Source organism: Phascolarctos cinereus, unplaced genomic scaffold, assembly GCF_003287225.1.
Source record: "Phascolarctos cinereus isolate Bilbo 61053 unplaced genomic scaffold, phaCin_HiC Scaffold_3;HRSCAF=262, whole genome shotgun sequence".
Taxonomy (NCBI): domain Eukaryota; kingdom Metazoa; phylum Chordata; class Mammalia; order Diprotodontia; family Phascolarctidae; genus Phascolarctos; species Phascolarctos cinereus.
The window spans coordinates 190357408-190384879 of NW_027555736.1; the positions used below are offsets into that span (position 1 = coordinate 190357408).

The following is a 27472-nucleotide window of genomic DNA, read 5'->3' on the forward strand; positions in this document are numbered from 1 at the left end:
CCACAGCACTAGAGCTATATACATCTTTCGCATACTAAGAAAAGGAATAAGATATATCTTAAGAGCTGTTTCATAGAGTGCTTAGCCTAAGCATTTCCAGTCCCTCTTGCCCCCACTCCCAGTCTTTCAGGCCAGTTCCCCAAGTGGAAGTTATGGATCCAAGGCTCCTTTTTTAGAGCAAAGAAACACTGGGAGAAAGGGTGCCATATCTTGTCCTCTTTCCAGCCCATCAACTCATGTGGCTTCCAGAAGCTGTTAATCCAGACAGCCTGAAATCATCTCTGCTTTAGAGCTGAAGTACCCTGGTTATGCCAACTCCCCATAATGTAGGATGGCAGCTTGCCTCTTCAGGTCTGGGCTTACCTCATGCTAACCCTGTCACATCCACAATCTTGAACTGGCTGCCATAGTGTCCATGCCCTAAAATGCCAATTGATCAAAGCAGAAGTATTTAAGTGCCTATTAGGTGCCTGGCACTGTGCTAGACTCTAGGAATAAAAAGGGGGAAAAACACCAATGAAAGAGAAAGGCGTGTAAGTAACCAGGTACATAAAAGACATATACAGAGTAGATGGAAGGCATTAGTATTTAAGGGTATTGGAAAAATATTCCTGCACCTCAGTCAATACATAATTGAAACAGATTATTAGCTAAAATTAATAAAACATGAAAAATGAGGCAGAGTGTCTAGTTCATAGGGGACAGCTGGTGGAAAGGTACATTCATGGGAGATTGAGTATTGTGTATTAGGAAATGCAAGTGGCCCGGCGTAGCTAGATCAAAGAATGCTAGGAAGGGAGTAAGATAGAAGATTGGAAAGGTAAAAAGGGGTTAGGTTATAAAGAGCTTTAATGTCCAACAGAAGACTACATTTGATCTGGGAGATGAGACATCGAAGCCTGTTTAGTAAGGGGAGTTAAAATCACCTGGATAGCGAAGTGGAGAAGAGGGAGAGGAAAGAGAACTTATACTGGTTAGAAGGCTATTGCAGTAGTACAGGTGGTGGCTGTGTATAGGGAGGTAGTTGTGAATGTAGAAACTAGATTTGGCAACAATTTGGATATGTGAGGTGAGTGAGTGTGGGGTCAAAGATGATACTGATATTCTAAGGCTTGGTAATGTAGTAAGTAGCATAATGCCTTTGACATTAATAAGCAACTTTCTAAAATATACATACAAGTTTCACTCAGAGGGGAGAGAAAGGAGGGAGTTCTATCTCATTATTAGATATTTGTAACTGAATTCCAACTTGACTACTTTCAATTCAGTATTTGAAATTCCTTTAATTAGATTAGTCTGTCAGCATATTTTATGTAAATTAATGTTGCTGAAGTGGTTTTATAGTATTTAAGAACTGTTTGTCTCTACAGTTAAGTAAAATATACCTCTCCTTAGAATTTTCCTCATGTTCCAATTACCAATAACTGAATTGGTGAGATACGAATGAATTAGGTTTTACTATCATTAAATTCAGATATTTACTTAATGGTTCTTAAGTAATATTGTGCAATATGGTGTTTTAAAACCAAAAAGAAAGAAAAAAAGTTTAGCAGTAACAACCAATAAACCAACCATGTATAACAATATAGTTAATAGATGTCAAGAAGTGTTATCTAAGCTCCTGAGAAATGATAGCTTTTCAAATATCCTTTACTTTCACATGTCTCTTGGCTGGATTGTCTAAAGAAATTTTGTTCAGTTGTATCCGACTTTTCATGAACCCATTTGGGCTTTTCTTGGCGGAGATACTGAAATGGCTTGCCTTTTCCTTTTCCAGTTCATTTTACAGGAAACTGAGGCAAACAGTTTAAGTTCTTGCTTGGGGTCCCACAGCTAATAAGGGTCTGAGGCCACATTTGAACTCAGGAAGATTAGTCTTCCTGATTCCATGCCCATTGCTCAACCACTGTGCCATCTAGCTGCCTTTGTCTTAAAAAAAAGAAAAAGGGAACTAGATTAAAGGCTTAAGATATTTCAGTTCTAGTCCCAAGTCTTTCAGGAGCTGTATGATCTTGGTCTAGTCACTAAGTCTCAATCAGATTTTCTCAGCTGCAAAAAAGAAAATTGGAACAGATCTTCTCTAATGGCCCATCTACCCCTAGCATTCTAGTATGCTTTATATTGGCTAGGTGAATTATGCACATAATAGCATTAATATGTCCATAACCTTCAAACCAGATTTATCACTGCTAGGCATATACCCCAAGGAAGTCACTGATAAGATGAAAGTCCTTTTATGCACTAAAATATTTACAGCAGCATTTTTTGTTGTAGCAAAGAACTATATATACAAAGATGCCCACTGATTAGGAGTGGCTAAACAAACTGGTACATGAATGTAATGGAATATTATTGTGCTATAAGAAATAATAAACATGATGAACACAGAGCATGGAAAGACTTATAAAAACCTATGCAGAGTGAAGTAAGCAGAGCCAAGAAAACAATATATGACAACATCGATGCAAATGGAAGAGTCACAAAACAAAAGTAAATAAAGAACAAACATGGCCCCAAGGAAGAGATATGAGAAGACCTTCTTCCCTCCACTCCTTTGTAGAGTGGGAGGTCCATGATTGTGGAATATTGCATATATTTTCAGGGTTTTTTTTTAATGTATTAGTTGGATTTGCTATTTTCCTTTCCTCTTTTTCTTTGAAAAAAATTTTGGGGGCAGCAAGGTGGTGCAGTGTGTAGACTACTGGCCCTGGAATCAGGAGGACCTGAGTTCAAATGTGGACTCAGACATATAACAATCAGTAGCTGTGTCACTGGGCAAGTCGCTTAGCCCCAACTGTCTCACCAAAAACAAAATAAAAAAATATATATCTATATGTATGTACATATAGATATATATATTTTGTATGGAATGGCTCTCTGGGAGGGGGATGAGAAGGACAGTTGAAGAAATTCTGGTGATGTAAAATAGGATATCAATAAGAATTTATTAAAAAAAAATGGCTATGATCAAGTCAACATTACAGAGGTACTTGAAGCACAGATCTGCTTCTGAGGAATCTTGCTTCTCCAGTCATTGCACCAGCCTACCTAGTTCCCATACAACCTTTACTACTTTTTCTGATATTATCAGGTCTAGGCCAAGGGATATGTTGGCAAATGTTTACTAATTGGTTCTCCAGGGAAAAAGTCAGCACCACACACTTTTAAGTTTAATATACGTTATTAACATTTTCTCCATTACTTTAGACAATCAACAAAAGAAAAAATCAAACCCTGATTTGTAGCAGTGTCCCAGGCGTAAATAAATGCTCACACTAAAAATTTAACAATCCTCTCTTGAGCCAGTTCGAATTGGTTCTAGCACACACTTGGGTCTAGTCTAGCACCTAAGGAGACAATTTATGGAAGCCCATCAACACCCAATCATCATTCTGATGGGAATTTTGGAGCAAGCTTGTTCTATAAATTTCTCCATGATGATAACTTAGCATTCCCAACTCCTACCCCCCCACCACCATCTACATACCTATAGCCAACCTGTCCCTAAAGCCTACCTCCCAGCATCTTGCCTTCTTCATCCTTGTTAAACACAACCACTACCATAGGTATAACTTCCTTTACTTCCCATGTCCTCTCAATCCTTGTCTAACTCAAATTGTTTCATTCTGGTCTCTTCTTCCTCTTCCCAACACTTTCCATTATGCCTTTAGGAATCACTGTTCTATTTTGAGCAAATCCATTTCCACCCTTCCGTTTTTCCACTAGCAGTCCTTTTTGCTGAACTGAAAGCAGGCTTACCACATAATGATACAACTTTCGTCAACCATCTTCAATGGAGGGGCAATCTTTCTCCTATTCCTGCTGACTCTCAAGCAAGACAGAAAATAGCATGAAATATGAGAGCTGGCTCTCACTGTAGTAGCTACTTCCTTTCTAACTATAAATATATTTAGGTCTCCCCAGTCTTGAAATAAATGACCAACCCCTTCTTGAAACTCATTTTTTTCTTGGTTTCTGTGACACATACGTACCTGGTTCTGACTCTGTTCCCTGCTTTTCCTCTGCTTGTCTCCTAAACTTTGGCATTCCTTAGAGTTTTGTGGTGCAGTGGATAGAGCATCAGGCCTGGAATCACAAAGACCTGAGTTCAAATCCAGCCTTAGACACTTACTGTGTAACCCTGGATAAGTCACTTAGCTCTGTTTGCCTCAGTTTCTTCTGTAAAATGAGCTAGAGAAGGAAATGGCAAACAACTCTAATATCTTTGCCACAAAAACCCAAATGGGGTCACAAAGTGTCAGACAGGATTTAAATGACTGAACAACACAGAGGTCTGTGGTTAGCAATCTATTCTTCCCAGTCATTTGGTCTACATTCAACTCTATTTTGCCCATTATCTTCATTCCATTCCCTTCCACCTGAGAATAGGACTGCCCCTGCAGCTACTCTGGGCTTAGAAAGGCCAGCTTTGACCCTATCTTGCTCAGAATTTGATAGAAGGAAGACTTGGAAGTCATGTACTGCCCCATATTTATCCCAAATAGGATAAAACATCATAATATACCCTGAGCTTAACATAAAATTAAAAGAAAGAACATTGGCTTCAAGACCAAGTTCTGCTGATCCAGCCATTCTGGAGAAAAATTTGGAACTATGCCCAAAGGGCCAAAAAACTGTACATATCCTTTGACCCAGCAACAGTACTTCTAGGTCCCAAGAGGTCATAAAAACAGGGAAAGGACCCACATATACAAAAATATTCATAGCAGCTCTTTTTGTGGTGGCAAAGAATTGAAAATTGAGGGCATGCCCATCAATTGGGGAATGGCTGAGCAAGTTGTGGTATATAAATGTAATGGAATACTATTGTGCTATAAGAAATGATGAGCAAGCAGACTTCAGAAAAACCTGGAAAGACTTATATGAACTGATGCAGAGTGAAATGAGCAGGACCAGAAGAACATTATACACAGTAACAGCCACATTGTGTGATGACTGACTTTGATAGACTTAGCTCCTGTCAGCAATGCAAGGATCTAAGACAACTCCAAAAAATTCATGATGGAAAGTGCTATCCTCATCCAGAGGAAGAACTTTGGAGTCTGAATGCAGATGAAAACATACTATTTGCTTTCCTTTTCCTTTGTTGTTTTGTTTCTTCTTTCTCATGGTCCCTCCCATTAGTTCTAATTCTTCTTTACATTATGACTAATGTGAAAATATGTTTAATATGAATGTATAAATAGAGAATGTATAATAATGTATAAATAGAGAATGTATAATAATGTATAATAGAGAATGTCTTGGGGAGGGGGGAGAAGAGGAAGGGGAAGAAAATTTAAAACTCAAAATCTTATGGAAGCGAATGTTGAAAAGTAAAAATAAATTAATTATTAAAAAAATTAGAAAAAACAAATAAACCCAGGTTCTGCTCCTGCCTAACTGTTGGACATTGGGCAAATCATTTTCCTTTTCTTGGCCTTGGCAAGTTGGCAATCATTTATTATGTGTCTACTATGTGTCAGGCATTGTGCCAAGCACTGGGTCTACTAAAAGAAGACAGGGGGAGGGATGGTTAAGTTCTACTATTCTCAGTCGCTATGTCTTTTCTTATTCTGATCAATCAGCTCTTGGCACGTTGGAATTCAAACATGCTAAGACTAGTTTCACCCAGCCAGCAACTTCATGCACCTGGGGAGCACTTCAAGCCTTGGAGCGATGGGGATCTTTCTCTGGGGTGAGGAAGTTTCCCTAGTGAAGCATATACTCTAGCTCCCATGATCCAAAAATAAACATGCAAAAATACTACACACCGAGCTCTTCCAGCCGCTGAACCCATGACCAGGGATGAGAAGAATAAGACTTTAAATTCCTGAGGGAAGAGACTGAAGTAGAACAAATGGAGGGCGGGTGGGGGTGGGGTGGGCGGGGAAGAGGGGGGCAGGGAACAAGTCCCTCACATCCCCACCCCTGCAGTGGCACAAACGGGCCAGACTGCTCATTTGGGGCGGGCGGGAAGCTTCTAGTAGCGCCTGACAGTTGGAGAAGGCAAAGGGTGAAGGAAAGCTCTCCCAAGGGCTCATGGGTAAATCCCCATCACTTGACTGACAGCCCTGGCGCTCTCTCAGGAGGCTGCTTCCTGCTTGGCCCCAGCCAGTCAGAGCCTCCGGGAGGCGGGACCTCTCTGAGGTGGGCCTGGAGCTGCCCAGCTGCCGTCGAGGCCCTGAGGTACGTGGCGAGGGGCGCTGAGCTGCTGGGAACTGGACCCAGAAGCAGCCGCTGGCTCTCCTTGTGCGTTGTGACCGGAAGCTTTTCTCTCCTCCTCGCCTGGGTAGGATGGAGGCCCGGCCTTCTGGATAGCCATCTTGGAACCTCTGTGTTTTGGAGGGGAGGGCTTTGTATGTAGAAGGATGCTCGTTCATCCCTTCATTTTTTTTTTAACTAATCTACTTCAAACTATCTGATCTAGTTGACACAGGAACTCCAGTGAGGCAGAACCCTCCTCCTCCTTATACCTTAGTCTGAATCTTTAATTTGGTCAGTATGGGGAGCTCCCAGTATGAAACTCCCTGCACAGCATGGACTAGCAACTCCTCAGTAACAAATAATGGTGGAGAGACGGGGGGGGGGGGGGGACTGAGAGGGTTAAGTGACTTGCTCAGGGTCACACAGTAGTACTCGTCAGAGGGCAGGACTTGAACTCAGCGCTTCCTGAGTCCAAGGCTAGCTCTCTAACCACTACATTATGACAGTTCTCTGCCTTGGTCAACTTTGTGAATGGCTGTGGCCAAAATGAAATCTTGGAATGTCATCTATAAGCCTCTCCAAAGCAGGCTAGCCCAGCAGCGTTCAGGTGACAAATGGCTGCTTTGTACCTGCCTTCTCTACGTAAGCGACAGGAGTGGGGATATGCCTTGTCAGTCAGTCACTAAACGTATTAAGCCAGGCACTGGGCTAAGCAGTCGGGGGGAGGGGGAGAAGCAAGGAAGGGATTCAAATATGAGAAGCAGCCCCTGCCCTCAAGGAGCTTGCAGTCCAATAATGGGAGAAGAGGATGCACAGAAGGAAGCAGAAGAGGGAGAGGTGGGAAATACCCAGGGGTGGGGCAGTGAGGCAGGAGGGAGAAACCCAAAGGAGCACAGCTGTGTAGGACCTGAAGAAATGGCTGTCCTGGACATTACATGGAGGACGGGGAAAGAACCCTTCTTGCTGCCGTCCATGCAGAGGGGAGGAGGGTAATGATGCCTTGGGAGTAACAAGTCTGATGTCATCTTTTAGGATGATGAGGTTCCTGGATGTGTGATGGAGACATCCGAAGAAGTGTAGCTGGGCAGGAAATGAAAAACAGGCATATTTATAAACATTTTTCTTAGGTGCTTTATTTAGCTCTAGAATTTTCTAAATGTTTCCTCTGAATAAGCAGGCCCTAATATGGGGTGTTTTCAGGCCTTGGGATTCTGTTTGATAAGGAATAGCAAACCTTGAAATACTTGATAGACTGTAGGTTTTAGACCTGGAAGGACTATATAGGTCATCTTGTGTTCAGTTGTTTTTCAGTCATATCTGGCTCTTTGTGACCCCATTTGGAGCTTTCTTGGCAAAGATACTGTAATGGTTTAGCATTTCCTTTTCCAGCTTATTTTACAGATGAGCAAACTGAGGCACACAGGGTTACATGACTTGCCCAGAATCACACAGCTAGGAAGTGTCTGAGGCCGGATTTGAACTTAGGTTGTCTCGACTCCAGGCTGGCACCTTGTTGACTCCTGGTGTAACCTTAGGCAAATCCTTTCATTTCTTAGCTTCCTCACCTGCAAGATGAGGGGTTTGGAATTGTCCTTGTTATTGTTGTTCATCCTTTGTTCCCAAAGAGGACCAGACATCTCCCTAAATACCTTCCAGATCTAGATTCTCTGACTTCTCACTGTATCTTTCCTTTAACAGCCCTAGCAAGACACTTTCAGTCTGTGCCTCAAGCAACTCCCTAGGCCCTTCTAATCTACTAAATTGTAGTGGTATTTGCAACCCTTAAAATGTTTGATGATCCTACCCATATTTAAGTAGCTTTCCTGGCCAAAGTGTTGGTATCACTGTGGTATCATTTGGCATCACTATGAAATTTATTTTGGGCAGTGGCACTTTCTTTGGAAAAGTTGGTTTAAGTTTGTGTTAGAAAAGCTTGATGGCACAGTGGGTGAGAGTGTTGGTCTTGGAGTCAGGAAGGTCTGAGTTCGAATCCTGCCTCAAATACTTAGTAAAGTGACCCTGGACAAATAACTTACTCTCTCTCAGATTTAGTTTATCAAATGTTTGTCAAATGGGGATAAGACTTTCACTACCTCCCGGTAGTAAGAGTTTGGTTGGAAACAGGAGTTGGACCTGGATACGTGTTTTTCTGAAGTGGCCAAAGTGATGAGGAGCACTGTGAAGCTGGTATAGGTTTTGCAATCAAAATTAATCCAGTCAGCGAGCTTGTGCCTCCCAAAAGAAATGAATGCCAGACTTATGACAATGAAAACAGCATTCCACCATCGTCAGTACATATGCTCCTATCATGAAGAACCCTACTGATGTTAAAAAAAAATTATGAAGACCTGGAGGCCCCCACTGTCAATGTTTCAAATGAAGACGAGTTTGTAATTCTGGGTGACTTTAATGCCAGAGGAGGCGCAGGCTAATAGACAAGGTAGGACGTCCCGAAGAGGAATGGAATTGGAAACAGCAACAGCAATAGTCACTTATGACTTGTTTGTGTCTCATGACCTTTTCATTACTAACACTGTCTTTTTGTGTCTACCTAAATGCAATAAAACTTTGTGGATGCACCCTCTCAGCAAACATAGCCATTTAATAGACTATGTCATTGTAAGGAGAAGAGACAGACAGAATGTGAGAGTGACAAAGGTGACATGTAGTACAGAGTGCTGGACTGATCACAGACTTATCCTCTCCAAGTTAAACATTTGAATTCAACAAAAGCAGTGACCCCAAGGCAAGACAACTACCAGAAGACTTAATGTCAATAGATAATAGTGCTTTCCAAGCATGAAGAGTTTGTTGCTAACTTGGAGTGAAAGCTGAATCAATAAATACACTGTGGGCAACAGTGGAACAGAAAAATGAGTGGGCAAGTTTCAGAGATTTGGTGTACAGCACTGTATTTACTCATCTGGACTAGAATACTCACAGACATCAAGACTGGTTTGACAAAAATGGTGAGGAAATTTGGAAGCTATTAAATGAAAAACGAGAACTCTACAGGGTTTACCAGCAGGATGGTTCGTCCATCTCTAAGAAGGCAGCATTTAAGTAAAGTACAAGTGAAGCTTAGAGAGATGTAGGATTCTTGCTCAGTAAGAAGGCAGATTAAATTCAGTTTTACACTGACAGTAACATTCCAAAGCTCTTTTATGATGCCCTGAAAGACATTTATAGGTTAAGGACCTATGGTGTATCTCAACTACTCAGTGCTGATAGAGCCACATTGATTAGTGATAAAACATGATCCTGGAGAGATGGGCTGACTACTTTCATAGCACTCTCTGCAGACCTTCATCAATCAATGCTGAAGCCTTTGACCATATACCTCAGGTTGAAGTCAATCCCACTCTAGCTGAACTTCCAATTGAAGAAGAGCTTTTGAATACCAGTAGGCTACTCTTATGTGGAAAGCTCCTGGTGCTGATTCTATTCCAGCTGAGATTTACAGGGTGGCGGGGGGTGGAGGTTTACAGTGTTCGTACAAAAGCTGAATGAAATTTTCTGGGTAATATGGCAAGAGGAGGTTGTCCTCCAGGAGTTCAAGGATTCCTCCACTGCCCATCTCTGTAAAAAAAAAAAAAAGGAACTAGGTTATCTTGTGATAATCAAAGTGGAGTTGGGAGGAGTCCTCTCTCTCTTAGTCATTGCTGGCAAGATTCTTGCCAGAGTCCTCCTTAATAGGCTGTTCCTTCACCTGGAAGATGGTCTGTACTTGAGAGCCAGGGTGGCTTCAGAAAGGCAAAGGAACAATTGATATGGTGTTTGCTCCAGGAGCAAACTCCAAGAGAAATTCCAAGAGCAGAACAGAGAACTGTGTGTGCTTGTCAATCTGACCAAAGCCTTTGATGCTGTCAGTTGTGAGCGCTAGTGGAAAATTATGGCAAAATTTGGTTACCTGGAGAAGTTCATCAGTATTGCACATCAGTTTCGTGACAGCATGCTCACCTGGGTTCTGGATAATGGGCAATGCTCTTGAGCTTTCCTAGTCACCAAGTCACCAGTGGAGTGAAGCAGGGCTGTGTGCTTGCTCCCATGCTTTTTTAGCATAATGTTTTCAACAATGTTGTTAGATGCCTTCAATGAAGATGAAAACAGCTCAAGATCAGCTACTGCACTGATGGTGAAGGCTAAAAAGCCAAGACTAAAGTGGAGGGAGAGTTGTATTTGATTTTTTATTTGCAGATGACTTGCGCTCAATGCAACCTCAGGCTGAGATGTAATGAAGTATGCTTGTGCTATTTTTGGCCTAACAATCAACACCAAGAAAACAGAGATTCTCCCTCAGCCAATACCACACCATCAATATGTGGAACCATCAGTTATAGCAAATGGAGAAATTTTGAATGCTGTAGAGAAGTTCACTTACCTTGACAGTATACTTTCCAGGGATATACACATAGATGATGAGGTTGATGCACGAATTACTAGAGCTAGCTCAGTGTTTGAGAGGCTCCAAAGAAAAGTGTGGGAGAGAAGAGATATTAGACTGCCTACCAAACTGAAGATTTACAGAACTCTTGTGCTAACCTCATTGTTGTATGCCTGTGAAACCTGGACAGTCTGCCAGTGCCATGCTAGGAAGCTGAATGACTGCATTTGAATTGTTCCAACTGAATTCCAGTTGAATTCTGTTTGAATTAGGAAGATTCTAAAGATCACCTGGCAAGATAACGTTCTGGACACTGAGGTCTTTTCTAGACCTGAACTGCCAAGCATTCAAACTCTGTTTCAGAGAGTGCAACTCCAGTGGGCTGGCCATGTTGTTCGCATGCCAAAAGTACATTTTCCTAAAAGACTTTTTTGAAGAACTCACACAAGGCAAATGCTCACACTGAGGTCAGAAAGAGAAATACGAGGATGCTCTCAAGGTCTCTCTCAAGAACTTTGGAATTGATTGTGAGGCACAGGAGATACTGGCACAAGACCGTCCAGCATGACATGCCTACGTCAAAGCAGACTCTGTGCTGTATGAGCAAAGCAGAACTGCAGTAGCTCAAAAGAAATGTGAGATGTGCAATTTTAGAAACATCTTTTAGAAACATCAACATTCATATGGACTATTTGCACCTGACCTGTGGTAGAGCCTTCCCAGTTCATATTGGTCTGATCAGTCCCAGTTGGAGATGCTGTACCTTGACCCTCACATGGTGATGTCATTTGGGTTGTCTTTGAGAACAAAGGACAACAAACAACCAGCTTTTATTATTAAAAGCATGAATAGATTTACAAAGGGTGCCATTGAAATAGAGTCATCAAAATATTTTTAAAAAACAAGGTCGTGGATCCCAGCAGGGGAAACTCTGCTTTAGATGTATTGAGCTTAGTCTCAGTGTGAAATAATATGGTAAAAAATCTGGGTTCCCTTATTCTCAAGGGGCTCTGAGTGTTTTATGATATCCATTTCAACCTTCAGATTGAAAAAAAAATGTTTTTTTCTTTGGGCTGCTTTGGAATCCATCTTTATTTTCCTTCCCCAAGTTGGTGGCACAATGCATAGAGCAGTAGGCCTGAGTCAAGAAGACCTGAGTTCAAATCTGACCTCAGACACCTATTAGTTGTGTGACCCTGGGCAAGTCACTTAATTTCTATTTTCCTCAGTTCCCTCAACTGTAAAAATGGAGATAATAATAATAATTAATAATAATAATAATAATAATAATAATAATACCTATCTGGTAGAGTAGTTGTAAGGATCAAATGAGATAGTATTTGTTAAAAAGCACTTAGGGGGCGGCTAGGTGGCACAGTGGATAGAGCACCAATCCTGAAGTCAGGAGGACCTGAGTTCAAAATCCAGCCTCAGACCAAAACACTTGACACTAGCTGTGTGATCCTGGGCGAGTCACTTAACCCCAATTGCCTAAAAAAAATAAATAAAAAGCACTTAGCATAGAGCCTGCTACATCCTGTAAATGCTTATTCCCTCCCATTGCCCTACCTAAACTGTATTACAAACATAGGCCAATGATGAACTGGAGGTGGTTTGAGGACCAGCTTAGCTAAGGCCAGAGAGCCCCTTTCTCACATCAGCTGCAGGGTGATGAATTTTCCATCCCTAGTACCTCTTGGTCTGAGTTATAGAGGGATATAGTTTGTAGGTATATCTACACTGAAGACAATTACAGATCTTTTAAGTACTGAAGTAAGCAAACTGCATGAAAAATTGGGTTTTGCCCTGCTACTCTTTGTTATCATTCAGGTTTTCAGTAGGGTCCAATTCTTCATGATTCCATTTGGGATTTTCTTGGCAAAGATACTGAAGTGGTTTGCAGTTTCTTTCTCTAGCTCATTTTACAGGTGAGAAAACTGAGGCAAACATGATTAAGTGACTTGGGTTAAGTGACTTGCTCAGGGTCACACATCTAGTGTCTGAAGCCACATTTGAACTCAGGTTATCCTGACTCTAGGTGTGTCTTATCCACTGCGCCACCTAGCTGCCCCACTGTGGCTCTTAGGATATAACTTATTTGTGATGGCTACTTAGCTCTCACTATTCTAGCAATAACTGTTCAACTCTGATGGAAACTGGAGGATACTGTAAATAATAAAATGTAGCTGGGTTTTGAATAGGCAGGCCCAGGAGACAGCATGATATAGTGGAAAGAACACCCTTCTTCTGATTCTTCCTACTTCAGTGACCTTGGACAAATCACTTACCCTCAAGAGTGGCTGAATTAGATGGCGTCTGAGGTCCCTTCCAGCTCTAGATTTTTGATCCTTCAAAAAAACCAGAGGATGAGGCTCCAGAAAAGATTTTGTTTTGTTTGATTTTGTTTGGTATTTTCAGCTGATGGAGCTCAGTGTTATCTCTCCCAGTTAGGGCCAGGTGCCCATCAGACAAATGTTTTTTTATTTTGGTTTAACACAACTAGGAAATACTGACATGTTCTTTTTTAAAAATTATTTTTGATGTAGACCTATGATTTCATCTATATAGGAAACTGCCAGTGTGGAAACATCCCAAAGCAATAAAGATTTAATGTAGAGGCAATTTAGTCTTAGGGAGTGTCTGGGGCACCTTTAAGTAGCCATTTAATTCATAAACATTTATTAAACATCTACTACGTGCCAGGCATGGTGCTAAAGGCTGGGGATACAAAAAGAAGCAAAAGACAGTGACTACCCTCCAGGAGCTTACAATCTAATGCAGGAGACAATAAGGAGGAGACAATTATGTACAAATAAGCTATGCGTAGAATTTATAGGAAATAATCAACAGAGAGAAGGCATATTAATTAATAATTAAAGACAATCCATTAAGAGGGAGTGGAAAAGATGGAATTGTGGTTGGGACTTAAAAGAAGCCAGGGAAGGCAGTAGGTAGAGATGAAGAGGGACAGATTCCAGTCTTATTTGTTGGACGGCCTGGAAGACAATGTCATTGTATCGAAGAGGACTTGGGGAGAGGGGTGTGAGGTAAAAGAAGACTGGAAATGTAAGAGGGAGCTAAGTTATGAAAGGCTTTGAATGCCAAACAGAGGATTTTGTATTTGATCCTGTAGATGATAGGGAGCCACTGGAGTATTGAGTAGGAGGTAGTAACATGGTCAGACCTGTGGGTTAGGAAAATTACTTTGATGGCTGAATGAGGATGAACTGGAATGGGGAGACTTGAGGCAGGTAGACCCTTAAATAGGTTTATTGCAGTAGTCCAGGTGTGAGATGATGAGTATATGGACTAGAGTTGTGGCATTATCAGAGGAGAGAAGGGGGCATATTCAAGAGATGTTGCAAAGGCAAAATCAGCAGGACTTGGCAATATCTTGGGTATGGGGGTGAGCGATATTGAGGAATCCAGGATGATTCCTAGGTTTTGAGCCTGAGAGGATGGTGTTGCTCTTTATAGGAGTACAGATAGGCAGGAGAGGAAAAAGGTTTAGGGGGAAAGATTAATTTGGTCTTGGATAAACTTAAAATGTCTGCTGAACATTCAGTTTGAGATGTCTGAAAGGCAGCTGGAGATGTAAAATTAGAGGTCAGCAGAGAGATTGGGGCAGAAGAGGTAGATTTGAGAATCAGTGGAAGTTGATGAGACCTCCATATGAAGTAGTATAGAGGGAGAAGAGAAGAAGGCCCAGAGCAGAACCCTGAGGGACTCAGCAAAGGAAATGGAGAAGGAACAGTCAGGTAGATAGGAGGAAACCTAAGAAAGAGTGGTGTCCCAAAAACCCAGAGAGAAGAGAGTCTCTGGGAGAAAAGGGTAATTAACAGTGTCAAAGGCTACAGAGAAGTCAAGGAGAATAAGAATTGAGAAAAAGCCATCGTTTTTGACAGCTAAGAGATCATTAGTAACTCTGGAGGATACAGTTTCAATGGCATGATAAGGTCAGATTGATTGTAAAGGGTGAAGAGAAGTGGAAGGCACCTATTTTAGATGGTCTTTTCAAGGAGTTTAGTCACAAAGGGTACCAGAGATATAAGTATCCAGCAAGAGTTTTTTCAGGATGGGGGACACAGGCATGATTATAGGCAGTAGGGAAGGAGCCAGTAGCTAGAGAGAGATTGAAAATAAGTGATGAGAGAGGGGGTCATCTATTGGTGGAGACAGGGTGGAATAGGATCTCTTGAACAGCTAGAGAGGGGTTAGCCTTAGTAAGGAGTAAAGCCACCTCATTATGTGACACAGGGGTAAAGGAGGAGATAGTGGGAGCAGGCATCTGAGTCATAGGAGATGAGGAAAGGGGAGAAGAGGGAGCTCATGGAGAATGGCCTCATTTTTTTCTGTAAAATATGAGACAAGATTCTCAGCTAGGAGTGTGGAGGGAGGTGAATCCATGGGAGATTTGAGGAGGGATGAAAAGGTTTGGAAGAAGCTTAGTGGAGAGTGGGGTAGTGAATTGATAAGGGGGAGAGAGTAGGTTGCCTAGCAGCAATGTGGGCCCAGTTGAGGTTATGTAACATAAAATTGTAGTGGACCCAATCAGAATGCTGGTGTGATTTTTTTCAACCTTTGTTCAGTAGCACCTGCCTAAGAGTGAAGGTGGCAAACGGTGGGTGTGATTCAAGGCTAAAACTTAGCAGGGTGCAATGGATGAAATGACAAGATGGCTAGGGATTCAAGAGAGGACAGTGCAGAGTTGAAATGGTTCACCAAGGAGTCAAGATGGGGAAAAAGAAGAGAGCAGCTAGTACAGAGGGAGATGACTTGGGAGAGAATTGTGGGGTCGAGGTATTGGGGATTATAGTGTGGACAAATAGTATGGTTTGGTAAAGGAAGGCAGAAGGAGAGGTGAAAAACCAATAGTTGATGGTTGGATAAGGGGATTTGGAGGTTCTTGAACACAGAAGCAGTACATTTGTGGGTGATGGCAAGATCAAAAATATGCCCATATTTGGGATGGAAGAATAGGTCACTGGAAATGAGTAAGTAGAAGAACTGAAGGGTTAGGGCAGACCTGCACAACTTGGCAGTAGGTAGGGGCCAAAATTAAAATAGGCTAAACTTCTTCCGCTGCAGATAGGTTAGACTAGAGACAGACTGAGGGTGGTTGGTTGCTGCAGGTCACATGACAAACAGGAGAGTGTGCAGGGGCACACTGGGTGTCGGGGAGAGAGGTTATTGGAGGGTGGAGACTTGCATTTTAGTAAAATTGGATGCAGGTCCCTAATTGAATAAAATGCAAGTCTCTGCCCTCTGCCCTCCAATCACCAATCACATCTCTCTGCCAAATCGGGGAAAACCACAATAACCAGGCTTCTTAATTCTAGGCTACTGCCCCAAAAGTTGAAATCATGAACATCTTTAAACTCATGATGAAAAAGAAAGAAGTAAGTATTATCATCTTTTTACATTAATACAGTAAGTCGATATTTAAAGTAAGAGCATCTTGTTGTTCTGATCATTTAACATTTTAAAGTGTCATCTGAAGATATTTCCTTTCAACTTTTTGTCCATTAGCTTATTCCTTTGATCACATTTGTGAGTTTTGCTGGAGCTGGAGCAACCTATATGGGGCTATATTCCCTTTCCAAAAGTGATGTGATGTAAGTAAAACTGGTATATTTATTATTGGCATTGGGTTGACTTCTGGATTGTGAAAAGTTGCCCAGTTTTCTCATATGTGTTGTCTCCCCCATTTAGAATGTGAACTTCTTGAAAGTTAGAATTGCCTTACATTTCTATTTGCACCCACAGTTTTTTGTACATAGTAATCACTTAATAAATACTTGATCCATTTCTTCATTCATTCCTTCTAGTGTGAGGATAGCCATTTTTGAACAGATTCATAATTGGAAAAAGCCTTTAAATTCAGAAGGATAAAAAAAATGACATGGAGAAATTCATTAGTTTAATTTTTTATAAATATCGTATATTCCATGACTCCTCAAATGGGGTACAATTTTGGATTTCACTTTTCATTTTCTAAACTTAACAAAGATTTTCCTAAAATGCAGTTATTAGAATTATATAATAAAATTATAATTTCAATGGAAAGATATTGTTTTCCCATTTTATTTTTTAAGCTGTTATAAACATCTTTCTTTGCAATGCAATATCAAATAGTTAGCTGCTAATGGAAATTTATTCTCAGTTCAGGATTTGGTGCTGCTATATGCCCCCTTTGGGACATGGAGAGGAGGAGGCTGTGAAAAAACACCCTTTTTCAGTCATGTCTAGACTATTTGTGACATTGTTTGGGGTTTTCTTGGCAAAGATACTGGAGTGGTTTGCCGTTTCCTTCTCCAGCCCATTTTTCAGATGAGAAAACTGAAGCAAACAGGATGAAGTGACTTGCTAGTATATCTAAGGTCAGATTTGAACTCAGGTCTTCGTGACTCTTCACCCGGTGCTCTATCTACAGTGCCACCTAACTACCCACCAAAGAGGCTATAGTATCAGGAGTGGGGAACCTGTGTCCTTGAGGCTACACATGGCCCTCTAGGTCGTCAAGTGTGGCCCTTTGACGGAATCCAAACTTCACAAAACAAATCCCCTTAATAAAAGGAGTTGTTCTGTAAAACTTGGACTCAGTCAAAAGGCCGCATTCTAGGACCTAGAAGTCTACATGTGGCCTTGAGGCTGAAGCTTCCCCACCCTTAGACTTTCTCTCAGCTCACCTTTCTCTTTCCTTGTGTTCTCCAGGTTGGTTAGTGCTTGGTTTTAATCACCAAGTCTTCTCAGGCTGCACAGCTAATTGGAGAAAGGGCAAACTATGTTTACTTCAGGTGTAAGCTGAGTTATTTAACCCAGGCTGAGCAGTACAACAGAATAATTCCTGAATGGGATAGGGATGTCTAGGGTTCTTAGCTGAGTAGCTGTGCACACAAAAAGTTTAATAAAAGCTTAGTTGAATCAAAATTTGTAAACCTAATACCCATGGTTGTTTCAAGTTACTGACAGTTCTTGACCTGAAGTCAGATCTGTGCAACTAGAGTTGTACATTATAGACAGTTGTCTGATGGATGTTCCCTGTGCCTTTACCCAGTGTGTTAATTTTGAAATTAAAATCTTGAGGTTAAGATGTCATTAGAGTGTAAACTCCTTGTGGGCAAGGACTGTCTTTTGCCTTCTTTTATATCCCCAGTGTTTAGTTAATGCCTGGCATATAGTAGGCAGTTAATAAATGCTTGATTGTCACAATGTTATTTAATTAATTTCATAATTTTTTTAGCATGAACAAGATGAAAAATCCAGAACCATGGGAAAATGTAAATCCTAATAAGTCACAAAAGGTACTAATAAAATATCCTATCAAATAATTTATTTAATTCCAAACTATAGGCATTCTTCTAAGCAAATGCAGTTAATAAATGTATGTAACAATATTAAACCAATATATAGCAATAATGGAAATTGAAAGTCTAGAAGACACCATTGGCAGAATTTGGTCATCTGAAATTTAAAAAATACTTTGTTGAATATCAAAATAAGCATATGGGAAAACCATGCTTATTTATAACTGCCTTGTTCCAGATAATGAATAATGCAAAATAGCTGTACCTACAACACAGGAAAACGTAAATATCAATGTGAAGATAAATGACATCTGTAGAGTCTGAAGAGACTTTAGGTGTCATTTAGTCCACATATTAACCTAATTTAGAAGTCTTCTCTAAAGCTTCTTGGACAGGTCATTATCCATCCTGTCCTTGAATACTTGTGATGAGTAACTCACTACTTCACAGCAAGATAGTCTATTTTGTTGTCAAGTAAAGTAATAATTAGAAAGTTCTTTTTTTACATGAAACCAAAATCTGTGTGCCCATGTTCCTGACTACCCTACTATAAAGTTAGTGGCACAGGAACTGTCTAATCCCTCTTCTAGTGACATCTCTTCAGAGTTTTGAGATATGCTCTTCCATCCAAGTCTTCTTTTTTCTCCTTTAAATACCCTATTCTTGAGATTAAATATTGAGCTATTGGAAGAACCAAGTTTCCTTCATGATAGGGATTTTCAGACTTCTAACTATTCTGATCTTCTAATACATATATATTTTTTGGCTAGGCAATGGGGTTAAGTGATTTTCTCAGGGTCACAAGTATCAAGTGTCTGAGGCTGAATTTGAACTCAGGTCCTCCTGGCTCCAGAGCTGGTGCTCTATCCACTATGCAACCTAGCTGCCTCGCCTAATATCCTTGTTCAGGGCATGTTTCTCCTCTCCAACTATGATCCTTCAAATGTGGAATCAATAAGTGAACACAATTTTCCATATAATTCCTCCCATGTTCCTCTATATTCGTCATATTAGTCATTTCTTACAGCTCAGCAGTATTAACAACATTCTCTACTCAATAGGGCAACTAGGTAGTGTAGTGCATAGAATGCAGGGCCTAGATTCAGGAAGTCAGGAAGACCTGAGTTCAAATGCAGCCTCAGATACTGGCTGTGTGACCCAGAGCATGTGATTTAACTCCAATTGCATCAGTTCTCTCATCTATAAAATGAGCTGTAGAAGAAAATGGCAAACTACTCCAGCATCTTTGGCAAGAAAATGCCAAATGGAATTATGAAGAGTTGGACATGACTGAAACAACTGAACAGTAATTTTGCTAATACAAAAAAGCCTGGTGTAAATATTGTGGTGCCTATGGGACCTTTGTTATCATTGTTTTACTTGAGGGGGTATATGCCTAACAGTAGAATTTCTGAGTCTAAATGTATAGACATTTTAGTTGTTTTATTTCCATACTTACAAATTGCTTTCCAGCATGGTTGGAGCTATTTAAAGCTCCACCAACGCTGCTTTAGTGTGTTCATCTTCCTACAACATATCCAACATTAACTGGTGCCATCTTTTGTCATCTTTACCAGTTTGCTGGGTGTGAGGTGAACAATTCATTATAAAGTTTTGTTTTGATTTATATTTCCCATATTGGTAATTTGGAGCATTCTTTCTTTAACATGATTGCTTATAGATTGCCATTTTTCTTTTGAGAACTGTTCATCCATATCCTTTGACCATTTATCTATTGGAACATGGCTTTTGGTCTTAAACATTTCTGTTAGTTGCCTTTATATCTTGGATGTCAAAACACTATCAGAAATATTTAATATTTTCCCCAGCGTCACTTTTTATTGTAAACTTAATAACAGTTATCAACAAATACTTGAATGAAACCATGATCTCACTATCATGAGTATTCCTTTCATTGATACAGACTGTAGATCAAGTAAAATGCTTGTTATCTAAAGCGTGTATTCCTGGTGGATCAGTAGGATAGGTTAGGTATGTAAGACACAGTAGTCAATGACTATAGTAATCTACTATTTGATAAACCCAAAGACCCCAGGTTGTGGGATAAGAGCTCACTATTTGACAAAAACTGCTGGGAAAACTGGAAAAGAGTATGGTAGAATCTAGGCATAGACCAAAATCTTACACCATATACCAAAATAAAGTCATAATGGGTTCACGATTTAGATATAAAGGCTGATACTGTAAGCAAACTGGGAGAGCAAGGAATAGTTTACCTGTCAGATTTATGGAGAACAGAAGAATTTATGACCAAATAAGAGATTTGAGAACATTATGAAATGCAAAATGGATAATTTTGATTACATCAAATTGAAGAGTTTTTGCACAAAGCCAATGCAAGCAAGATTAGGAGGGAAACAGAAAACTGGGAAAGAACTTTTATAACCAGTGTCTATGATAAAGACCTCATTTCTAAAATATATAGAGAACTGAGTCAAATTTACAGGAATACAAGTCATTCCCCAATTGATAAATGGTCAAAGGATATGAACAGGCAGTTTTCAAATGAAGAAATTAAAGCCATCTATAGTCATATGAAAAAAATGCTCTAAATCACTATTGATTAGAGAAATGCAAATCAAAACAACTCTGAGGTACTATATCCCACCTATCAGATTGGCTAACATGACAAAACAGGAAAGAGATGATGTGGGAAAATTGGAACACTAATATACTATTGGTGGAGTTGTAAACTGATCCAGCCATTCTGGAGAGCAGTTTGGAACTATGCCCAAAGGGCTACAAAAATGTGCATATCCTTTGACCCAGCAATACCACTTCTAGGTCTGTCTCCCAAAGAGATTATAAAAATGGGAGAAAGACCTACATGTACAAAAATATTTATAGCAGCTCTTTTTGTGGTAGCAAAGAATTGGAAATTGAGGGGATGCCCATCAATTAGAGAATGGCTGAACAAGTTGTGGTATATGAATGCAATGGAATACTATTGTGCCAAAAGAAATGATGAGCAGGCAGATTTCAGAAAAACCTGGAAAGACTTGTATGGATTGATGCTGAGTGAAGGGGAGAAGAACTAGGAGAACATTGTACACAGTAACAGCCACATTGTGTGATGACTAACTTTGATAGACTTAGCCCTTCTCAGCAATGCAGGGATCTGAGACACCTCCAAAGGTCTCATGATGGAAAATGCTATCCACATTCAAAGAAGGAACTATGGAGCTTGAATACAGATCAAAGCATACTATTTGCTATTTTTTCTTCTGTTTTGTTTTGTTTCCTCTTTCTTGTAGTTCCTCCTATTGGTTCTAATTCTTCCTTACAACATGATTAATATGAAAATATGTCTAATAGGAATGTATATGTAGAACCTACATCAGATTGCACACTGTCTTGTGGAGGGAGGTGGGAAAAGACAGAAAATTTAAAACTCAAAAGCTTATGGAAATGATTGTTGATAACAAAAAATAAATTAATTAAAAAAGAAGAAAAAGAAAGTGTGTACTCTTCTTGCTAATATAGATTGCAGCTCATGTATACCTTTTTATCCTTTGAGATTCTCACCCCCTACCTCTCACTGTTATTAAATCCTCCAGAACATCCAACCAATATACTGAATACTTTCAAGTTCTCTTGATAAATATTAAGCCAAGGCAAATAGGTGGTGCATTGGATAAAGTGCTGGGCCTGAATTCAGGGAGACTCATTTTTGTGGGTTCAATCAGTGTCATTATCTGGATAATAGGAACTTTCCCCCTCCAGAATAGGTTCTTGGTCCTTTATTGAGTGCTTATGGATCTCCTTGAGGAGTCTCTAGAGTCAGAGACTTGGAGGTGATTATATGTCAGCCTCTTTTATTACCTGCTTGACATTGATACTTGGATCATAGAACAAAGTCTACATTTGCCATGGAATCTTTTGTGATTTTTAAAAATGTGTGTAAGATACAGCTTGTTTAAGGAGAGAATAAGACTATATTTTGTCCTACCAAGTCAAATCCTTTTTAAGGATGAATAGACTCAGCAACATAGTACGTTCTCTGAACTGTACCCTTTATTTATTTTTGTGGCTATTTATGTTAACATATAAGAACCTGCCTGTTCCCTTCTCATATTTTTATCAAAGATAGTTAAAATGTGTTCTGTCCTCCTAACCACCTTTGTCTTCTAACAACATCAGCAGTGTCTTCCTATTTCCTAGCGATTATAAGCTCATTAGTCTGACATTTCAGGTATCCACAATCTACTTGCGAACTATCTTTCTGGTGTTATTTTTTTACTGTTCTCCTGCATTCAATCTTCTAGTCAAACTAGAAAATGTACTGGCTATTCTCTATTCTCATCTTACATTCCTCTGCTTCTGTATATTGTTGCTTCTATACATTGCAAAGACCATCTCCATCCTTGGAACCCCTTAAATTCTCATAAAGAAATACTCTTGGGGGCAGCTAGGTGGCACAGTGGATAGAGCATGGGCCCTGAAGTCAGGAGGACCTGAGTCCAAATCTGGCCTCAGACCAAACACTTGACACTTACTAGCTGTGTGACCCTGGGCAAGTCACTTAATCCCAATTGCCTGAAAAGAAAAAAAGAAAAAAAAAAGAAATACTCTTTAATGCCTGAGTTGCCTCCATAAAGCCCTTCCCTGATTCTTCCAGCAGACAATGATCTCTCCCTCTTCAAATTTTCCTGGCTTGCTTTTTTTTTGGTCTCCATCTCTCCTTTGCCTTTAATCATATTCTATCTTATCTCATATGTCATATGTATGTGGTGAATTTTTCCTGTTAAGTTGCTAGGTGCCTGTAATGGGTGGCTCTAAGGGAAGGTGACTTTTATAATGCATTTACAATCATTTAATTTCAAAATAGTTTCTAAAATAATTTTTATAAGGTTTTTTAACATTTAACAAAATCCTTCCACTTTCATTATAATATCTTTTGTCTCATTGCAAATTGTCAGGTTGTGGCCCAGAAAGATTGCACTAATTTATGATTCCATTCACAACACGATAGTTTCTCAACACTATACCTCCTTTGGAGCATTTGCTTTTTTGGCAGTGACATTACATTGATTCCTTATATTTCTAAATTAAAACTCAGCTCTTTTTCAAATGAATTGTCTTAAGTGGTCTCTTCCATCATTGGAGCTTTGCAGTGATAGACTGCAAAGATTTTACAGATTTTACACATGTTCCTAATAAGTTTCATCTTGTTCAGGTCATCTTGTATATTCTGATTCTGTCATATCAAATGAGTTATCTCGCCCTGCTTTGTTATTCTGATTGGATTAGAATGACTTTTATCTTCTAATCCTAGCTAGCCCTTGGTAAAAACTTGCAGAACTTTTTGGGCAGAACACTTGAAAACTCCTCAGTTTTATATTTAATCCATTACTAAAATTGGTTATGGTCACTCAGTCAGCTATCAAGCTACCAAATTCTGCCACCATCTTCCCCAACATTTCTCTTTTGTCTCTAAGGATACAGTGAGATACTAGATCAAAATGTCTTGATGAAGTCTAAAATATTCCTGGGATTTAGTAACCGTTTCAGAAAAGGAAATATTTGTCATGACAGTTCTGAATGAACCCATGGTGGCTTCTACTGTCTTCTGTTATAAATGCACACCAACCAGGTATTTAATATTTCTTGTAGAATGTTGCAAGAAAATGATATTTGTTATTGTTCAGTTGTTTCAGTTCTGTCTGACTTTTCGTGACCCAGTTTGGGATTTTTGTGGCAAAGATACTGGAGTGGTTTGCCATTTCCTTCTCTAACTCATTTTACAGATGAGGAAACAGAGGTAAACAGGGTTAAGTGACTTGCTGAGGGTCACACAGCTAGTATGTGTCTAAGGCTGGATTTGAATTCAAGTCTTCCTGACTCCAGGCCCATTCTCTATTCACCCGTATCACCTAGCTGCCCAATATTAGGTGTATCAATTTGTACCTTCCTTAATTTATCTCTTTCCCCTTCTCCTTTTATGCAGATTGGAATGTTTGCCCATGTCTTTACTTTTGGTAGCACTCCTTTTTCTGTGATTTCTGAGGGAATACTAATGATGCTTTCATGATTCCAAGTTGTTTGAAGTATCCTGATATATAATCTGTCAAGGCCAAGGATTCTTTACCTAGGGAGTGTAAGCTTATCTTTATAGGTATGTTTGTGTGTGTGTATGTATACACATATGTAGGGAGAGCCACAGACAGATACAGAGATATAGAAAACTGTATTGCAGTATACCTGGTTTCCTTGGTAATCCAATGTATTTTATTTTACACATTTAAAAACATTAGTCTGAGAAGGGATCCATAGGCATCACCAGACAGCCAAAGGGGTTCGTAACGCAAAAAAATGTTAAGAACCTCTTTCTTGACCAAATATTTTAACCCATTTTAAAGCATTTCCCATTTCAACTTGTGTTGAACTCTGCCTCTAAACCATTTTTGTTTAACCTTTTCCAGTTTCAAGATGATTCTCCTTAATGAAGCAGAGAAGCAAGAAGCTTTGTGTTCCAATTGCTGTCAACTCTTAACATTACTGTTATTGTCCCAAGCAGTGAACTTCAGCCTTCTCTGTTCTTCTGTATCACAAGAGGCACTTTTTAATTGTTCTACTTTCTTCTTACCATCATAGTTTGTTATGGGCAATTTCTTTTTACAAGCTCTAGATCATTACAAATACTAGATTTCTTTTTTGAATATAATATACTTCTCTGTGCATTGCTTAGTAAAATGCCTGGCCTAAAGTAAGCACTTAATACATGTTTTGATTGAAAAAATTAGTTTCTTATTTTAGAGTTTCTTTCTGAAATAATGCTATATATGGCTTTTTATTTTTTTAGCTTTTCACAATTAACCAGAAGTGGAAGCCTGTTGAAGAACTACAGAAGGTCAAAAAGTTGACCAAGTGATAAGACTCTCCTTGCAAAGTTCATTCTATAAATCTAGTGGCAACATCTCTGCACAAACTAGACTACTGAAACCAGTGTGAAGAAGTGCTTCTGCTACATTTTTAGGATCTCCCTCCATTTTGGGGCTCTGAATGACAAATTCCATTTTGCCCTAAAAGTGGCAAGCTTAACAAAATCCATGTTAGTCCAAAAATAAAATTCCCGTGTTTGGTGTCTTGTGTAAAGTTGAATTTTATATAATATACAACATCAGTTCATTAGAGTATTTATGAGAAAGAATTATTGCATGTATTTGTACTTGTATATTCTTTCATTAAATTGAATTGGGGGGCATATGTATAATGATTTGTATGTTTAGTGTTTTTCAAAGATTAAATATTTATTTCATCATTGAACTGATCAATCATTAGAAAAATATCTAATGATATACATGCAGCTTTATAATATGAATTTTCACATTTGAAGTGAACTTAGTAAAATTTAAGTATTTTCCACTTACATCTTCTGCATAGTTGAAAGCCAGCAGGTAAAAATTATTTATCACGTATAATTCTTGTTAATTCCATACTTTAGAGATCTTTTATTTCATCAGTGTGCATATTTCCTACTTTCCTAATGCACATCACAGCCCCTTTGTAGATGATTTTAATGAATAGTGGAAGCCAAAAAAAAAATTCATCACTGTTGGTCAAACTTTTGGTGATGAGCTTCACAGAATATAGACTGATCTTTGGAAGGCAGACAAAATCTATCACCAGGCCCCTAATGGAAGAGGTTTTCTCAGTTTCTACTTGGCATAGCCATCAAAAATGTATAATCACTTCCAACTACTTGCCCCATGCCCATTTTCAAAGTTTGCTCTTAAGTGGATGACCTCATTAATGAGAATCTTCTCCATTCAGATATGTGGTAGAAATAAACTAAATGAATGAAGACAGTATAGAAGAAGTGTTGGCCTTCAGAATCTTAAGACCTGGAGAGATATTAGAGTTCTTATAGGACTTGGGGCAAGTCGCTTAACCTTTCTAGGCCTCAGTTTGGTCAAAAGTGAGCATCCTTCTTCATGAGAACAGTTTTTAAATACTATCAGGCTGCCACAGTCATTATTAGCTATGGGTGTCCCCCAAGGCTCTGACCTAGGTCCTCTACTTTTCTCCTTCTATATAATACTATTTCACTTTGTGAGATCATCAGCTCCCATGGATTCAGCTATCATCCCTATACCTATTTGTCCAGCCTCAAACTCTCTGCTGACCTCCATTGTCACATCCTCCATTGCCTATTAGACGTCTTGAACTAAATTTCTTATAGATATCATAAGCTCAGCATATCCAAAACCTGAACTCATTGTCTTGTTTCCCCAAGTACTCCCCTCTTTTCTTACTTATCTCTGTTGAAGGCACCACCATCATCCTTCCTGGTCACCAAAGCCCCCAGAGAGGTATCATTCTCAATTCCTCACCCTTCCCTTATATTCAGTTAACTGGTCCTGTCTTTCCAACCTTCATAGCCTAAAAGAGAGCCCTTTGGCCCCAGAAGGAGTGGAGAAGAGTTTAAAACTTTAGAAACTTTTCAAATAGCTAGCTTCCAAACTAGATCAGGGTATTGTTAACACTGTGACTTTGGCCTCTAATTTTCTTAATGCGTGAAGGAGAACCCTAAGCTTTATATCCAAAGCTTGAATCTCTTCTCACCAAATACTAGTTCCATAATGAACATACACATAGCAAAGAGCAAAGAAACCCCATTTATCCAAGTTGTGGGAAAACAGAAATCAGAGAAAGTATACATAGAAAAATAACAGGCAATAAAGAGTGAAGGAGCTCTCACATTAAGGGAGAGGTAACTCAGCTCCACCGAGAGAATCCCAGATCTCACCCAAGGAGAAATGCCCCAAAGCAAGCTGAGGAGGACATGATGGAGAATACCAACTCTTCTCACACTGGTGCTTTCCTAGAGTCTTACTTTCTCTTCAGCAACCTGAAGAGGTTGGCATTGTCTATATTCTCTCTCAAAGCTGGAAGCCAGAGGGGCACAGAGACTACAAGGCCTGAAGATATTGAAGGGCTAGAAGAGACTACTATTGCTGTCCCAGACTAGGGTCTAACCCTCACGGCTGGCCTGGGCATTGGTCTCCATCAGGAGAGAGTTAGGGATTATTGATTAATCATAGGATCCGAGTTAGAGTTCTAAGGAGTCTCTAAGGGCCATCAAATCCAGCCACAGCTAGGAGGTACAGTGGGCAGCGCTGAGCCCAGAATCCAGAAGGCCTAATTCCTTCACATCCAGCTTCAGGCCCTCTAACTTTGTGACTCTGGGCACCCTCTCACTCCAAGCTCTCCCCTCCAAGTGAGAACAGCAGACATTACAAACAAGTAAAACCAATCCATCAATCAAGATTTATTAAGACCTCCTAAGTACCAGGCTCTCCCTAAGCACTGAGGATACAAAAAGAGGCAAAAGATAGTCTCTGCCCTCTAGGAGTTTACAATCTAATGGGATTACAATTAAAACAACTTTCCATACTGGCCAAGTCCAAAAAGATGCCTACCTCTTTGTTAGAAGTTAGATAGCATGTTTTTTCATTAGTTGTCTGGAAATCATTGGTCATTATGATGGGGTATGGGCCCATCATTCAGTTTCAGAAGCCGAGACATTTGCCCCTTCCACCAAAAAGAATTT

The 27472-nt window shown here is 39.7% G+C and overlaps 1 protein-coding gene across 2 annotated transcripts; it reads left to right on the top strand.

Moving 5' to 3' along the window:
- The first annotated feature begins 6112 nt into the window (after window positions 1-6112).
- LOC110223734 (normal mucosa of esophagus-specific gene 1 protein-like) lies at window positions 6113-25003 on the top strand. 2 transcript variants are annotated; one of them, XM_021009405.2, is made up of 5 exons: window positions 6113-6189; window positions 15931-15990; window positions 16121-16206; window positions 17835-17895; window positions 24722-25003. In XM_021009405.2, the coding sequence occupies exons 2-5, from the start codon at window positions 15955-15957 to the stop codon at window positions 24788-24790; spliced, it is 252 nt and encodes an 83-aa protein (XP_020865064.1). In that variant the 5' UTR covers window positions 6113-6189; window positions 15931-15954; the 3' UTR covers window positions 24791-25003. The 2 variants fall into 2 exon arrangements, with proteins under 2 accessions (XP_020865064.1, XP_020865067.1); XM_021009408.2 differs by lacking the exon at window positions 6113-6189 and adding an exon at window positions 6196-6359.
- The last annotated feature ends 2469 nt before the right edge of the window (window positions 25004-27472 follow it).

What these genes read in the sequence shown, in the direction of transcription:
- LOC110223734 (XM_021009405.2), top strand. Translation starts at nt 15,955, where the DNA reads ATGAACATCTTTAAACTCATGATGAAAAAGAAAGAA. An exon ending in CTTTCCAAAAGTGATGTGAT is followed by an intron (nt 16,207 to 17,834) that starts GTAAGTAAAACT and finishes TAATTTTTTTAG; the next exon opens with CATGAACAAGATGAAAAATC. An exon ending in ATCCTAATAAGTCACAAAAG is followed by an intron (nt 17,896 to 24,721) that starts GTACTAATAAAA and finishes TTATTTTTTTAG; the next exon opens with CTTTTCACAATTAACCAGAA.